This window comes from Aegilops tauschii, chromosome 3 (assembly GCF_002575655.3).
Source record: "Aegilops tauschii subsp. strangulata cultivar AL8/78 chromosome 3, Aet v6.0, whole genome shotgun sequence".
In the NCBI taxonomy this organism is placed as follows: Eukaryota; Viridiplantae; Streptophyta; class Magnoliopsida; order Poales; family Poaceae; genus Aegilops; species Aegilops tauschii.
In genome coordinates this window covers 513,308,074-513,322,445 of record NC_053037.3, presented here as the reverse complement: position 1 = coordinate 513,322,445, position 14,372 = coordinate 513,308,074, and the positions used below count along the sequence as shown (strand labels likewise).

Here is a 14,372-nt window from a genome sequence, read left to right as displayed (position 1 = left end):
ATGGACGAGAAGACCGTTGTACGCAGGCTCTCAAACACTCAAACACGCCTTTCGATTTACCCGTGCACCGTCGCAGTTCCCGCCAGCCGTGCGGTGCGGGCTGGTCGTCTTTACTCCGAGGAGAAGATATGATTGGCGATGGATGTAGACGGCTGGCCTCGCCGGGGTCGCTTTCGGCTGGCTTTTCGAGCAGCGGCGGCAGCAGCAGCAGCTTCTTCTTCATTCGCGGCGCCACCACCAACTAACGCCGGCCCGATCACCCAACCTCACTCAAAAGCGAGCATGCATAACATACAGTACGAGCGAAGCCAGGGAGGGAGGAGGCCACGTAGCACCATAAACCTCGGAATTAATCGGCATGGGCCATGCCGGCTGCTACGGCCTTTATTCGTGCACGTAGGCCGCAATGTAGGCATTCCTCCTTCTGTTGCTCAATTTAGTCAACATGTATGTATGTGGGCGCTGCTGCTCCTTCCTACTACATTTGACTTGCTGGATTGATTGATTGATCGATCGCTGGTTTTGGTACTTCCCTCTTAACTCCTTTTGTCCAGTCCTTATTCAAGCCTTTTGATCCCCCCTCCTCACTGGGCTCTTGTGCAGAAGAAGCCTTTTGGGGTCCATTAGTAGATCAAGGCCCCCCCATTTCTTCACACAAGTCATCTAATTTCCTTCCCAAAAAGGGAGGACTTCCCTGCCTTTTACATCAATCCTCGATGCACGCAATACATACACTGAGGTGAAATTGTGCACACTAATCTAGCTGTCGTATTTGCTAATGTGTATGTATGAAAGTAGGCTTAATTTAGAGAGAAGACAGGCAGCCCAGATGATACAACAACAAAATTCTGTTAAAGCAGTGCACATGTTTGTTGTGTACATTAGGCTGACTTGTGTTGGTGCTATGTTGGCCCTACACATTGGGCTGACTTGTTTGCTACTTGTATGAACTAATTTTTCATGTCCAAGACCTGGTGAGACTGAGCCATCACGATTGAAATCACATCTCTGTTGTTCTTTTACAAAGTGCTCAGGACAATCAGTGATTGGGATGTGGTCAGAGTAAAGCTTTCTTTCTAATGAAAGCTTGCTGATACTTCAGGAGCTTCAAGGTAATCCGGAGTACCTTGCTGAGTCGAGTCGATTCTGGAGGTGTAACGGATTTTCCTTTGTTTAAACTCTGATGCTCAGATGCATAAATCTCTTTGCATTGGTCGCAGTTGATGTTGTAACCATCCTTCCAGTGAGCATTGCGTGGTGGACTTGCCAGAGATGAATAATGATATGATGGGATATACGGAGTTGAGGTCAAATAGCCTCTTTCATCACTAGTTTGAACCTGAGTTAAATATCGACAACATGACAAGCTACTGCTTCCATATGACTGCTTTACTGACAACCTAACTCCATCAGTTAGGCCTTGCGTCATGCACCCAGAAGACAAGCTATTGTGTGCATAATCATCAGATAATGGATATGACTGATTCGCCACAAACTAATCTTGGTAGCATCGTAGCTGTGTGAGAGAAAGGAGCAGACACTTGAGTTGAAGTGCCATCTCGGAGATGTTCATGCAGATAATAACTTACTATCTTACATATAAATAACTCATAAGATACTCTAGAATGCACCATGAGATGGATAATATACGGCACCTGACTGTCTGTTTGCCATGGAAGCCATCCCAGAGCTTTGCCCTGCCGCCGGGGCCTAACATAAACGGAAAGGAGCAAACAATAAGACATAAGTCTTCATGTGTGCAGAATTAAGGAAAGAAGGAACAACTGCAATGTAGTGACCGTGGTCATATGTGACTATATACTTTAGAATCGTCCAATTAAAAACATAATCAAACTAAAACCCTGCAAGCAGAAAATATGGTGTGTCAAGAGTTCAAGACAGAGAGCAAATTTGCAGCATTTAGGTGTCTAAACCTCAGTTAATCATTAACCGATAAATTAAATGAATGATTATAAGTTCAAACCATGCAAAAGAAAAACTCACCTTCTCCAATAAAAAAAGCCTCCGAACAATTTCTTGAGATCTGATAGTCTGACGTATTTTCATAGCGCAGTGAGCGGCAGTAATGGAAATAAGATGCAAATTCAGTGGGATATTCATGACAGAGGACCTACAGGTAAGAGAATACAATTAAGAAGATGCCTCAATGGTAGCAATTTTTCTTTCGCTGATTTTCTCATATTTATGCTTCTGTTCCCAACTTTCAGACCTGCCATGGAAGACTGACAGCAACACCAGCATGTGTTAGTACAGAGAATAGGCAGAGATGCCAGAAAATTACGTGTGGTTATTGTCAACAACCTTCCTCTTAAGAAGTACATCAACACATTTCCAATAGATTACATGCCATACCTCCTGCTTTGTTCTACGGAGAAGCAAAAAAATCATATTACAATATCTAAACAGACAAATGCATGAAAGGTAAGACAAGTTTACAAGAAACAAATGACACTGCATGCCTTGGGAGTCAAGGTACAGTTACAGAATAAAGGACTGCACAACCAACAGTCAACCAAACTTGGGCTACCCAGGAAGTAAGGCTTGGCCGGATCCCCAATGCTGAAGGTGACATAATAATGCCTGCAGAAACAGCACAGAAATTTGTGAATAAGCAAATCCTGAAAGAACTGTGAAAAAGCAGAGGATGCAAACTGAAAAATAGTTCAGTTGATCCCTGTCTTCGGATCAATAAAAAAAAGAAGACAAAAAGCATTTCATGAGCGCAAAGTCAAAACAATTCTTGGAGTTTGTGACGGCTACTTCGACAGGATTAACATCAACGCCCGCAGAGCTACGCAGACGATCTCTGCAGCCCGCATTGCTATCTGCCAGCAGTTGCATCAGTTAGTGTAGAAATATTTTTGCTAGCAAACCAGAAGGATCTCTTTTTCTTCTGATTAATTATGTCTTTAGAGCTTAAAATTCCTACCAAAAAATGCAGAGCATGTCTGAATTTGCATCAAACATAGTTCAGTCAGAGTCGGGAGGATATCATACGTTGAGAAATGCATGTCCATGGAAGCCAACTTATAGTCAATTTTCTGCAAAAAAAAAAGATTTAACTTCTTTGTGGGACTGGACAGTTTGTAGTTACACAAGATCAAAAGTAGGTTAAAAACCCAACTGGCAGCTCCACTCTTGTCACATTTCCATCTATATTATGCTTCTGCAAAAACCTGTGCACACCCTGCTAGACTTGCTATGAAAAAAAAATAGAGCCACAATCAAAGGGACCAAATGTATCCTAAAACATGTCCAAAGCCTTAAGCTTGAATGTACACATTCTTATCCATGTTGTCTATCCTGTAAGGAAAGTACATCCTATTCTGAAACAAAATGGAATATATCTTTGATTGACCAAAATTTTAAGAAATCAAAGTACTCTGAACAAATACTTTTAGTTATCCAGACAAAAATTCTATAGAGATCTTAAGAAAATAAAAACTAATCTCCAAACATGCATATTTTGAGAAGTAGGAGTACGTGTTGCTAATTTACCTAGGTGCAGAGCACTCCCTTTCCCAGACTCCAAACTATATTGACATGCCCTGCTGCGCCATGCCCAAGCAGCCCCCTATCCTCTCTAGACGGAGCAGATATATTGATATATTTTAGAATTATTAAACATAGGCACAGCTGATAGTTTCAACCAAAGAAACTCTGTGCAAAAGAGCATAATAGATTCTGGAATAACTCAACAAGTGACCTAATCAGCGTATGGTAGTGCTAACAAAATCATAACAATATTCGAGAGGTTCATATTAAAGTGCTAACAGAATCATCGAATGATCTCAACAATAATCATGCATCTGGATCGAATATGTGCCAAAAGTTCCCATGGTGGGTAGGAGACTCAGGGAAGGGCGATATTCATACCAAATTGCACACATACAGCCGCAATCCAGATGAGCTCGACGACCACCATGAGACAAGCTCGGCCATAAGGTCTTCGACGTGGAGGGAAGGAGCTGCGACGACGACCACCAACAGCAAAAATTCAAAAAAGTGTCCTATATCAGGATTGACTCTGAATTTTCTGATTCTTTCAGCATCATTATATCAGGAAAAAAACTTTGGGATGTAGCAGGATGTGTGTCCCGGTCTGCAAATTCAACCAAGAAAGAAAACAGAGCAAGGTGTGTACAGCAGCAATAAGAACAGAGAGAGTTTTAACCTACTGAAACAATCATCCAGATTGTTTATAGAAGAGATTACCAAAATTGTATGTACAGATTTAGATGTCATTCTTTTGCTATTTATAAGGGTTTCAGTTTTTTTTTTTGGTTCCTGTATGGCTTTATGAAAAGTTTTTTTTTTTGTTTCTATGAACTTAAGCATAACATGTATGGCAAAGAAAGATAATCTCTAAATCTTATATCAAAATATGAGCCTATAAAATTTGTTACTAAGCAACAGAAGTGTATAGATGCGGTAAATAGGACTTACCCATCACATTTGGACTTATTGTCCCCATCAAGCCACTCTACAGCAATGAACTGAATTTCAACAGTCAAGCCCATCCATCATATTCTCATAGCGATTTGAGACCATTCCACATGTAGTACATGAACCTGCTCATGCCATTCAAAAGTTAGGCATTTGATCAATTGTAACATATGCATACTAAAAGACAGATCCCTTAATAATTTAGAGCTGATTAAAAATAGAGCGATCAGAAAGGCAGACTCACTGATTATAAATTGAAATATTAAATCAAAGGCGAAAACAAAGGGCACATGAGATTGCAGACGACCACCAAATGTGTGATGAATAACAGTTGTGACGAGCATGAACCAACCACAAAAATAACTAATAAAACAGCACTGGAGCAGCACATGCATACATGGAGAGAATGAACCGCACCTCAATGGCAGACGAAGCTCAACTTAGATGAAACTAAAAGGAACACCCATTGCCCGACCCAGGAATGAGAACAAGCAACCAGCTCACCTCACAGGAACCTGAGCAACACAAAAGCACATCAGCAAATACACAGGCGGCAGCACCATGAATCAAAACACAAAGAGAAGCTTACCCTAAAAAGCACAACAAGAAGCAACAGCTCCAGTCATACGAACTGCCTGCATGGGAAAGATCAACCGGAGCAAAAACAAGAACAACAGGAGCACCGTCCTGAGCGCACCCGGGCAGAGCGACAAACCCGTCACCTGACGCACCTTCGTGGTCCATGACTCTTGCAAGACACAATCAATCAGTCAAGCTCCTCGCGCGCGCTAGTTCCAATTATGAAGCCTGCACATTTGCTAGCAGTTTCCTCCGGCAACAACCTCCTTGGAAAAAATATCCAACGAATCCAACACAAAGAACATCTCATTGGCATTTATTTATTTGTCTATCCCCAAGCAATACATCCAACGAACCATGCTATCCATTCACGGCCTACTTGCAACTAATTTGGGATAAAGATTAAAGGAACCCTCAAGTACAGGAACTAACCTGTCGTATGAACCTTCCAGGAACAAGATGAATACGGAAGTGCAGGCCTCCAGCGATGGCTGAGTTGGGACGACAGAGGCGAAGCAGCGCTTGACGGCAACAGCGGAGCAGCGTAGGGCGCGTTACTCCTGCCGAGGAAGATGGTGACGGCGCCGTGGACCACCGTCGCTGCAAGCGTGGGGATGGAGGCAGAGCTGCATCGGTGGCTGGCGCGAAGAAGTGGGCGGAGCTCCTCGATGCCATCCCCTTGCTCCCCTCCTCTGCAACCACCATGGACGTCGGCTGGAACTCGAGGACAGAAGGCTTGGGGAAGAAGAGGGTCTCAGGGGGGCGCCTTCTCCAGTGGCCGGTGTCGGAGGTGATGGAATGGGCCGATGGAGCAGAGGCGGCGGCGAGCAGAGATGGGGCGGCGGCCGCGCTAACCCTAGCCGCCAGGACGAGTAAACGAGAGAGAGAGCGAATGAGGAGGCGAGCAGAGGACACAAAGTGCCCCACTGGCCAGCGCGAACCTCTCTCGTGATTGGCTGCCAGGCACAGTATGCCTGTGATGACGTGGACGTCGCGAGAGGGCGCCCATCACGCGTAGTTTATTGTTGTGGATTTTGTTTAGAGATACTAAGAAGCAAATACTCCCTCATCTTATATTTTGATACAGAGGGAGTAGTAACTAAAATATGTTTTTTTGTCACGTACTGAAGTTCAAGGTTTAACTTTGTGGCATCCCTTAAAAGAAGCACTTTCCAAGGAAATCAAACAACTGGGTTAGTTACGTCGTTTAGCGGCAGTCCACAAAATTATGGGCTACATGTTTAGAGTGAATGGAAAATCAATAATGACCGGAAGTGATGTAACAAATCACAACATTCGCCATTGGAATTAAACTAATCAAAACCATTTAATGACATCTGGGAGGCCTTGGTTGCTGTGAAAAATGGCTTCTGCGACCCACCCAAAAAGGTTTCCTACCCCAACAAACAGTCATCAGAAAAGCTTGCGTTACCTGATTCACAAGAGTCTTGGATGCTCAATCCTTTCAGACAAAAATACAGTAATGATTGCGGTTTACCATCTTTTATTGTAGTTTTCATTCATAACCTATTACTAATATTCTTTATGACAACATAATCTGCCATCAGTTTCTCATCAAGTTTAACTTTAGGTCTGTGTCAATTAAACTTGGCCAATAACCTCACTTAATGGTATTACTAGTAGAACATGCTACATTGTTCTAAAGTTAATGATTCTTGAATCTTTTGGGCACATTTAGCTTACTGGATACTTTCGTATTGAGAGACCTTGCTGGCTATTTTGTAGTGAACTATCAAATTGTGCTGTAGTGCTAGAAAAAATCAATCGCTAGCTAGAAATGGAGCAAGGTGCACTGTTGGTCTCTAAACATGCATGAGTGCCTCGAATAAGAGAACTTCACATTTGGGCCTCTAAGCAAACGTAGATCTAAAACCCAACACCGTTAGTTGCTGGCGATAAATTGATAATATATAACTTCTGGGTTTATGCAAGCTCAAGTTTGAGGACAACATGGACAGGGGATTGCGGAGCCTTTCACATGTCCCTGCATGGAAGTAGCTAACCCATTCCCACCCAACTTTATATGAGAATTTGTGTCGTGAATTTTTTTTAGGGTATTTGTGTCATGAATTAAAACTGAGGAAAATTAGTTGGAAACTCTGGTATAGTTATTAGAATGTTTTGTTATATATTTGACTACATTAATTAAGTTGTTGTCCACATGGGGTGTATGCAATTTTTGCTTGCCAAGTAAGCTGTCAACTCAGTTATACAAGTTCGCATACATATATACCTGTAAATGTAATAAGAAGCACCTGACAACTTATACACCTTGCAAGTCCCTCTGGTGCACTTTACTCTTACAAACCATACTGTCAGATAGTCTATTTTCTTACATCTATCAGCCAAATAAACATTATTATTTTATGATTGAAATCAACCATCCAGGACCTCCACAGTAGAAGCTGGACTGGTAATCCTTTATAAGAATAACAGTACAATGAAATAACCAGCACACCATATTTGCCTGAATTAGTCATTTCCAGCAGGGGAATTGTTCTACGTGCAGGTGGCCTTGAGCTCGCCGGCATACATGAACATCTCAGCCTCTTGGGCACGGTTGCCTGTCTCCCTTAACTAGTCCTCTCCCTAGTAATATTGTTATACTTCCAAAAAAATCATTGAATAGGCAACCTCCCATGTGTGAACAATTCCCTCAACTTTTCAGTATTTGCGATAAAACCTGAGTGTGCTGTAAAAAATATTCAGCAGGTTGACACTGCCTCCTTCAGAAGGAGATTGTCTCCTAATTTGGCTCAGCAACGGAACACTTTGTCTGTTTCTACTAGTACCGTTCCTCTTGACCCTAATCCTGATGAGATATGGTGGGCTTTTGCCAAGAAATATATTCTTACTACTAAATCCATGTACGAATGTTTGGAGAGTAACATGGCTGGGGGTCATTATAAGTGGATTAGGGATGCCGAAATTCCATTGAAAATTCAAATGTTCTTGTGGTGGTTCTTCCAAGATATTGTTCTAACTAGGGAGGTGATACAACCCTCAGTACCAAACAAGTAGGGTAGGCTAGAAATGAAACCCATAAGATCTCACAACCAACTCATGGTTCTGGCACATGGATAGCTAGCTCCCACGCACCCCTGTCCATGGCTAGTTCTTTGGTGATACTCCCCTAACTAGGGAGGTGATGAGGAAGGAAAATGGTCTGGTAATCCTATGTGCTCATTTCATGACCAGGTTGAAACTTCTCAACATTTGTTGTGTTGTGGCCAATAGGCACAATTGTGTGAAGACCTGTTGGTGTTGTCTTTGGAACTTCGTTTTGTCATTAGGTGCCAGATGGTGTAGTGGCCTTTTCCTATTGGAAATTGTGACGGTGACTATATGCTTATTTGCCGGAAAAAAAATGCAGTTTTTTTACATAACCCTATACCCACAACAACAGACTAACAGATAGCAGAGGCTTATGAAGCCCCCTAGTAAGATGTAATGCTTGCAATCTACATGTTTCATCCAGGAGCATGGGGCAGAAGCCAGCATTACAAACTATGTACAGTCTTACAAGATAATGGACAAGAGCTGGCTCGAAGAGGTGAATGAAAGGTTACGCAAGCATGGCACGATAGCTGCACTAGGTGCCAGATGGCCAGTACCTTTTTGAGGCAAAAGTTGATCAGTACTAGGATCCTGATTTTTTCTTCATATTCCTCCATTTGACTCTCAGATCACTCGCAAGGCGTGACCTGTGAAATGTATCCTTGCCATATTCTAATATCTGAGTCCACGGAATTGGTGCATCATCCTTTGGGGTGAACTTTAACATTGCATCCTGAATCAGAATAGCCAATGGTGTGATGTTAGCATGCTAGCAAGAACACAACTACATACACGTTAGTAAACAGGAAATTTAGCAAAAGATGGCATAAGATTTTAGCATCAGTAATGTCAGTTAACAGCCTGGGGTATGCATACCCTCAAAGCTTGCTCTTCTTCTTCTGTCCAACAGAGCTTTGGGCGCCTTCCAGGTGGTGCAAGAGAATTACAGCTGCAAAGACAGATATGGCTCAGTTTCTGGAATTACAAAAGCAGACGCTATTATAATGTACACTTCCAAATATATAAAGTTTCACAATAATTGGAAAACATATTCAGTTAAATAGAGTCTAACTTCACTATCACATATGTAACTTCATTGTAACCATGAATTCTCAAAAGCTCTTGCGGATTTGAAATTGACCCTGAATAAAGATGCTGACTTTCCTCTATATCAAATATCATGGCATGGAGTGGCAAGTCCGATTAGACATATAATCTCCTAAAGTTTTGATCATCTCAAAGCTAATTAGCATCATACTATCTACGGTGCTGAACAAATAATAGAAAGTGCTTGTGCAAGAGCACTGGAACTCAGTAAGTTCGGTCTCACAAACATCCACCCTACAGCTGTTTTTTATCTCAGATCGACTATAGAGATTTACTTATCACAAGTCTAAATGAAGATGTTCAATGTCGTTTAATTATAGGTTAACCAGTCAGATATTTTTAAATACTCCAAAGAATATGATCGGGGAAAGAAGTGCTTATGAAGCTCCTTCCTAACACTTACTAACGCTTGGGTTGATATCGTTTGCTTGATGGTGAAGGCATCTGCTGATCCTGGCATCGCAATGCTTTTTTAGAATTATAAGATACCACTGTCTCCTTTTCTTGGGATCTTGCTTTGTGGTGTCTCATGTTTCGCCAAGGAGGCGACGACCGATGGCCAGAATTATTTGAAGACGTGGCTTCTATTTCATCGGAACTTTTGGGGTCGTGAGAATTTGTAAGACTGTCATGTTTTTCAGCCTCAACACTCTGGTTGGCAACAGGACTGCATCTATTCTGAGATGAATGTTGCGCATCATAAAATGAATTGCCATTACCATCTTCATGGGCTTCTGCACCTTCCACAGACTGCTCAACTTGTTTTCTTTTATTTTGGAGTACACAATCTTTATTGGGTGCAATATCACAATTCAGACCAAAAGATGCCTTTTCAGCGATTACGCCCTCAGGACAAGCGTCACTTGTAGCATTTGTTTTCTGCTTCCTCTGCTGACCAGGTTCCTTATGAGAAAGATTATATGTATCGGACTGATGGTTACCTTGCCTTTTGGAAGCATCACACCCATTCAGCTGACCCTCTTCAGGATGTACATCACTTGTATCATTTGTTCTCTGCTTTTTCCTCTGCTCACCAGGTTCTTCACCCTTATGAGAAAGGTCATCTGCTTCAGACTGACCTTGCCTTTTGGATGTATTATGCTCATTCGAGTGATCCTTGCTATTGGTAGCTGTTTGCTGTTTTCCAGTAGATTGTTCATGGTGTTCCTTTGGGAATTGGTTTGTGCCAAGGAAAGCAGATAGGTTCTTCCTAGCTTCCAAATATGTTTTTTTAGCCTTTTGATATGCTTCACTAGCTTTAGTATAGAAACATACAGGGCAATAAAACTGGCCAGAAACATCAAATGTCACTGATGACCCAAAACAGCTTTCATGAGAAACTAATGAGCAGCTGCTACATTTCAGCAACTGTCCATCTTTACCACATTTTATGCACAAATCTTGTTCCGTAAAGTCCTGAGTGGAACCATTGGCATCTTTATCCTGACTACAGGGCAGCATATTGCCCATCAATGATAGAAGACAAGCGGCTGCAAACCCACTGGGACTGTCATTGGAGCGGTGCACATTTGATGTTTCCATCGCATTGCAGCGAGAATCTAGAGCAGTCTTCCTACCATCGGATGTATTATTTTCCAAGATGGTGCCATCATCATGTAGTGCTGGATTGGCTTTGTCAGCACAACTGACTTCCAGAAGAACCTTATCATTTTTCTCCTTAAACAATTTAGAAGGCCCTGTAGCATTCTCTTGTAGAATGTTGGTTTCAGATTTATCTCCTTGAACAGCCCCGTTGCAGCTAACAGAAGGTACAACACCAGCAGTTCGTAGATTCCGTTCATTATGACCAGAATCCTTTTCCACTGGCTCAATCCTAGCACTACCCTCATCCAAAACATGACTTGCTTTCTCACTGCTCTCATGTTGCGGTGAACTCCTTCGAGTTTTTCTGCCATGTAGTTCTGCAATTACGCCTGTACCATCTGCAGCAACAAACTCAGGCAAGGATCTTGTTTCAGATGTATTTGCCAGTAAAGCGTCAGTGTTTCTATCAGAATCTGGAGCCACCGTAGCCTGCATGGTCAATCCTTCATGGCTGAGATTCTTTGATAAATGAATGTTGGTGCCATTACCATGTGATCTCTCTCCATCATTATCGTGGAATGAGTTTTTGTTCTTGTCTCCACAGGATTCTCGTTGAAGAATGGTAGTTGGACTCTTTTCTTGGGACATGGTAGTCTCCGCCGCAACCTGCTTTGACATAAGTTCAGTATTACCTCGAAGCAAAGCAGCACTGCAGGTAGCTGAAGCAGGCTCAGTTGTAATGGACCTGTTTCTATTATCACTACTTGGACTCGTTTGTGCGGATCTGACACTGACACCAACACCAATGGTATCTTCTTGAGGGCGGTCGTAACACCTACTGTACAGCGTAGATGGTTCACGGTAATCGGGAGTTGGCACCATAGGATCCTTCTGCACATTTCTTGTGAAAGTTCCGTTGACAAAATCGGTTACACTCTCTCGCTGAAAATCAGAACTATCTCTAGGGCCCCCATGCCTCTCTGCATTTACATGATGATCAGGGTTGATACTGGGCAATGACTGGTCATTGCCATTGTTCTTGCCACCCTTCTCCACTGGGGGCGGTGGGACCATACACGCGATGTCTGTGTTCACTTCTCTAAGCTGAACATAAAAAAAGAAGATTAATCATACGTGAAGCGAGTCCTTTTATTTTCAGTTTTGAGAATAACCTTTTTGACATACCAGCTCAAAAGAAGTTTCTGGTAAAGCCGGTGTCTTGATGCATATAAACTTTTGGATATCCTTGCTAAAAGGCGGAAGCATATCTTTCTCCAAGCTTCCTGAACAAGCAACCTGCAGATATTACATTCATGTAAAGCGAAAAACTCAAAAACATCTGGACACTAGCTAAATAGCAGCATGTATTAGCTACCACAAATTAAAGACACCAGAGCATATGATGATTGTTTCGCCAAGGTATAAGGAGAGGTAATCATAAAAGAGCACCGGATATGTGAAACCATTAGAAACATGCATAATTATGTGATGTGCAATATCTAACATGGCATCCCTGCTCCTTACACAAGTTAAAGAATTTAAATATTCAACTGTAAAGTGATGCTGTTATGATCTTTAGGGACATCATAAACGTATAACTTGCTAGAATACCCTTTGCGGAGGTAATGTCTGTTGGGCGTTGGCAATTGGAAGGACTTGAGGCACAATTGCCAAGGGATATATCATGTTTCATATCACAAGAAACATGAGCTCAAATAATAACATCGTCTAGCCTAGCAAGTAGCAACATTGGTGAACTACAGCACTGGATCAATGAACAACTCATTAGGTACAAGCAGATAAGTTCCCCACAGAGAACATAACATATTAAAGGTGTATGCTTGCTTTCAGCCTCACAAGAGCCCACTACTGTTGACTAAATACCAAAAATGAGATGCCTGTCAGAATTTAGAATGCTGCCATATTTGAGTCATTGATAAACACATGTTATTACATACTGCAAACAATACGCAAAGTATGCTCTTGTTATGTTCGTGGCTATTGTCCCTAAACACAATCACTTTATGAATCAGTGAAAACATAACTCTACCACCTATGGAAGAAATGCAAAACTAAATAACAAGCACCACCCATGGAATCAATTGCTGATTTGCTGTATAGTGGAGCCCGTCATCTCCAACTTTTAACTGCAAGGACTACATTTCGGCCACCGGATGAACCAACCTTGAATGCGTATGTTTTGCATTCTTTAAGGGAGGAATTAAGATTATGAGTTGTGGTCTGACTTTGCATCGACAAGACTTAATCTAACTAGCACACATTAGTTAGGAGCAAATGCAGAGACGGTGTGTTCCATCTTGCTATACTTTTGTGCCTGAACCAAATTTCAATCACTTTACTACACAAGTATTATTCCAGTGATGACAAAAGGTAAACCAAAAATTTGAAGTTATGAACCACCAGAATGCACGTGGTAACAAAAGGGCTGCATACCTGTCCGAGCAACTCAGTCAGCAATTCCTCGCAAGAGCGTGTGGCATCAACCCTAAGCGTCCCGCCGCCCCCCGCCACCGCCGCCGCCGCGGCCTCGCCCTCGCCCTCGCCCTCGCCCGGGGCGGCGAGGGAGACGACCTCCTGCAGGCATCGGAGCGCAACCCGCTCCCGCGTCTCCTCCGGTGCGCCCGCGAGGGACTCCGGCAAGACGCCCACCAGCGCTGCGGAGCACCGATAACCCTAGGTGAGATCACTGAAAGCGTCGAGGTGGTCGGAATAGGCAGAGGGCCCTCTCACGGTGTTGACAATACCTTTGATGAGGGAGAAGTCGAGGGCCTCGTCGCCGGCGAGGGCATCCGCCACCCACTGGGCGGCGAAGCGGCAGGCGGGGGAGGGAGGGGGCGGCATTGAGAGACCCAGAGGAGTTTGAGGGGCAAAACCGCAAAAAAAGAAGAAAAAATGCTCCACTTCTTTAGCAGATCAAACCGAGCGCGCCTGGCCGTGGCACGGACTGGGCTGTCATTTCGTTACTTCTCCGTAAGTGGGCCGGCCCAGTAGCGTGAGATTCCCCCAGGCCCGGCCCTGAGGGGGGAGCCAGGGTTCTGGCTACAGCCTATTGGGCTAAAAGAATTCCGCACAGCGCGGGCAGACAGTTTTGGATTTGGTAATTATTCTAATCAAAAATAAAATAAAAAGGGTTAGCGATCTGGTACACTGCCGTATAGCCGCCGCCGACAGCCGAGGTTCTCCTCTTCACATCGGCGCTCGCCTCGTCCTGGTCGTCAGGCAGGCACGGGCTCGCCGGCACCGGGCACGCTCCACCGCGGCGGCGGCGGCCGATTGGCCGGCACTCACAGCAACAGAGGCACAGTGCGTGTTCCAAACTTTTACTGTCGTAATCTTTTCTCTAGTAGTACTACATACTTCCGATTTCTCCTAATTGAGAATATGGTATGATTCTTAATTCACTGATGATTAATTCATTCTAGGCTGTTACCAGTCGATCAAATTTAGGCAGTAGCTTCGCGAATTTTGCGATCGTTCTAATTAACTTGGTGGTAGAGTCGTGCCACGATCCGTAGCGCCATGATGGAAACCTTGGCGGCGAATCTGGTATACAGTTATTGGATGCAACTAAAACC

The 14,372-nt window shown here is 43.3% G+C and overlaps 2 protein-coding genes across 8 annotated transcripts; both read right to left on the bottom strand.

Annotated features, from left to right (window-relative positions):
• Window positions 1-830: 830 nt before the first annotated feature.
• On the bottom strand, window positions 831-5,340 carry LOC141042482 (casein kinase 1-like). 6 transcript variants are annotated; one of them, XR_012205486.1, is made up of 11 exons: window positions 5,057-5,340; window positions 4,885-4,982; window positions 4,468-4,592; window positions 3,898-3,989; window positions 3,019-3,062; window positions 2,481-2,601; window positions 2,323-2,386; window positions 2,136-2,243; window positions 2,005-2,052; window positions 1,656-1,710; window positions 831-1,516 (listed from the first exon to the last, which is right to left on the bottom strand). XR_012205486.1 is itself a non-coding variant. In XM_073510937.1 (10 exons), exons 6-10 carry the CDS (start codon window positions 2,340-2,342, stop codon window positions 1,426-1,428), a joined length of 306 nt encoding a protein of 101 aa, XP_073367038.1. In that variant the 5' UTR covers window positions 2,343-2,386; window positions 2,481-2,601; window positions 3,898-3,989; window positions 4,468-4,592; window positions 4,885-4,982; window positions 5,057-5,340; the 3' UTR covers window positions 1,141-1,425. The 6 variants fall into 6 exon arrangements, 4 of the variants coding, with proteins under 4 accessions (XP_073367038.1, XP_073367040.1, XP_073367039.1 ...); XM_073510937.1 differs by lacking the exon at window positions 3,019-3,062 and having other exon boundaries at window positions 1,141-1,516; window positions 2,005-2,131; window positions 2,231-2,243; XM_073510936.1 differs by lacking the exons at window positions 831-1,516; window positions 1,656-1,710 and having other exon boundaries at window positions 1,964-2,243.
• Window positions 5,341-8,389: 3,049 nt separating this feature from the next.
• On the bottom strand, window positions 8,390-13,684 carry LOC109747825 (uncharacterized). Of its 2 annotated transcripts, XM_040404537.3 has the most exons (6): window positions 13,542-13,684; window positions 13,231-13,451; window positions 11,962-12,072; window positions 9,635-11,880; window positions 9,001-9,073; window positions 8,390-8,857 (listed from the first exon to the last, which is right to left on the bottom strand). In XM_040404537.3, the coding sequence occupies exons 1-6, from the start codon at window positions 13,636-13,638 to the stop codon at window positions 8,708-8,710; spliced, it is 2,898 nt and encodes a 965-aa protein (XP_040260471.1). In that variant the 5' UTR covers window positions 13,639-13,684; the 3' UTR covers window positions 8,390-8,707. The 2 variants fall into 2 exon arrangements, with proteins under 2 accessions (XP_040260471.1, XP_040260474.1); XM_040404540.3 differs by lacking the exon at window positions 13,542-13,684 and having other exon boundaries at window positions 11,962-12,059; window positions 13,231-13,453.
• Window positions 13,685-14,372: the final 688 nt, after the last annotated feature.

Bases quoted from the DNA above. Each gene is read 5' to 3' on its own strand.
- LOC141042482 (XM_073510936.1), bottom strand. From the start codon at position 4,495: ATGGGGACAATAAGTCCAAATGTGATGG. The intron at 3,990-4,467 runs GTAAGTCCTATT...TCGTCGTCGCAG, and splicing joins AATAAGTCCAAATGTGATGG to CTCCTTCCCTCCACGTCGAA. The intron at 2,387-2,480 runs GCATGCAGTGTC...GCTTCTCCGTAG, and splicing joins ACTGTACCTTGACTCCCAAG to AACAAAGCAGGAGGTATGGC.
- LOC109747825 (XM_040404537.3), bottom strand. From the start codon at position 13,638: ATGCCGCCCCCTCCCTCCCCCGCCTGCCGCTTCGCCGCCCAGTGGGTG. The intron at 13,452-13,541 runs GTATTGTCAACA...GGTGCTCCGCAG, and splicing joins CGACTTCTCCCTCATCAAAG to CGCTGGTGGGCGTCTTGCCG. The intron at 12,073-13,230 runs GTATGCAGCCCT...TAATATCTGCAG, and splicing joins TGACTGAGTTGCTCGGACAG to GTTGCTTGTTCAGGAAGCTT.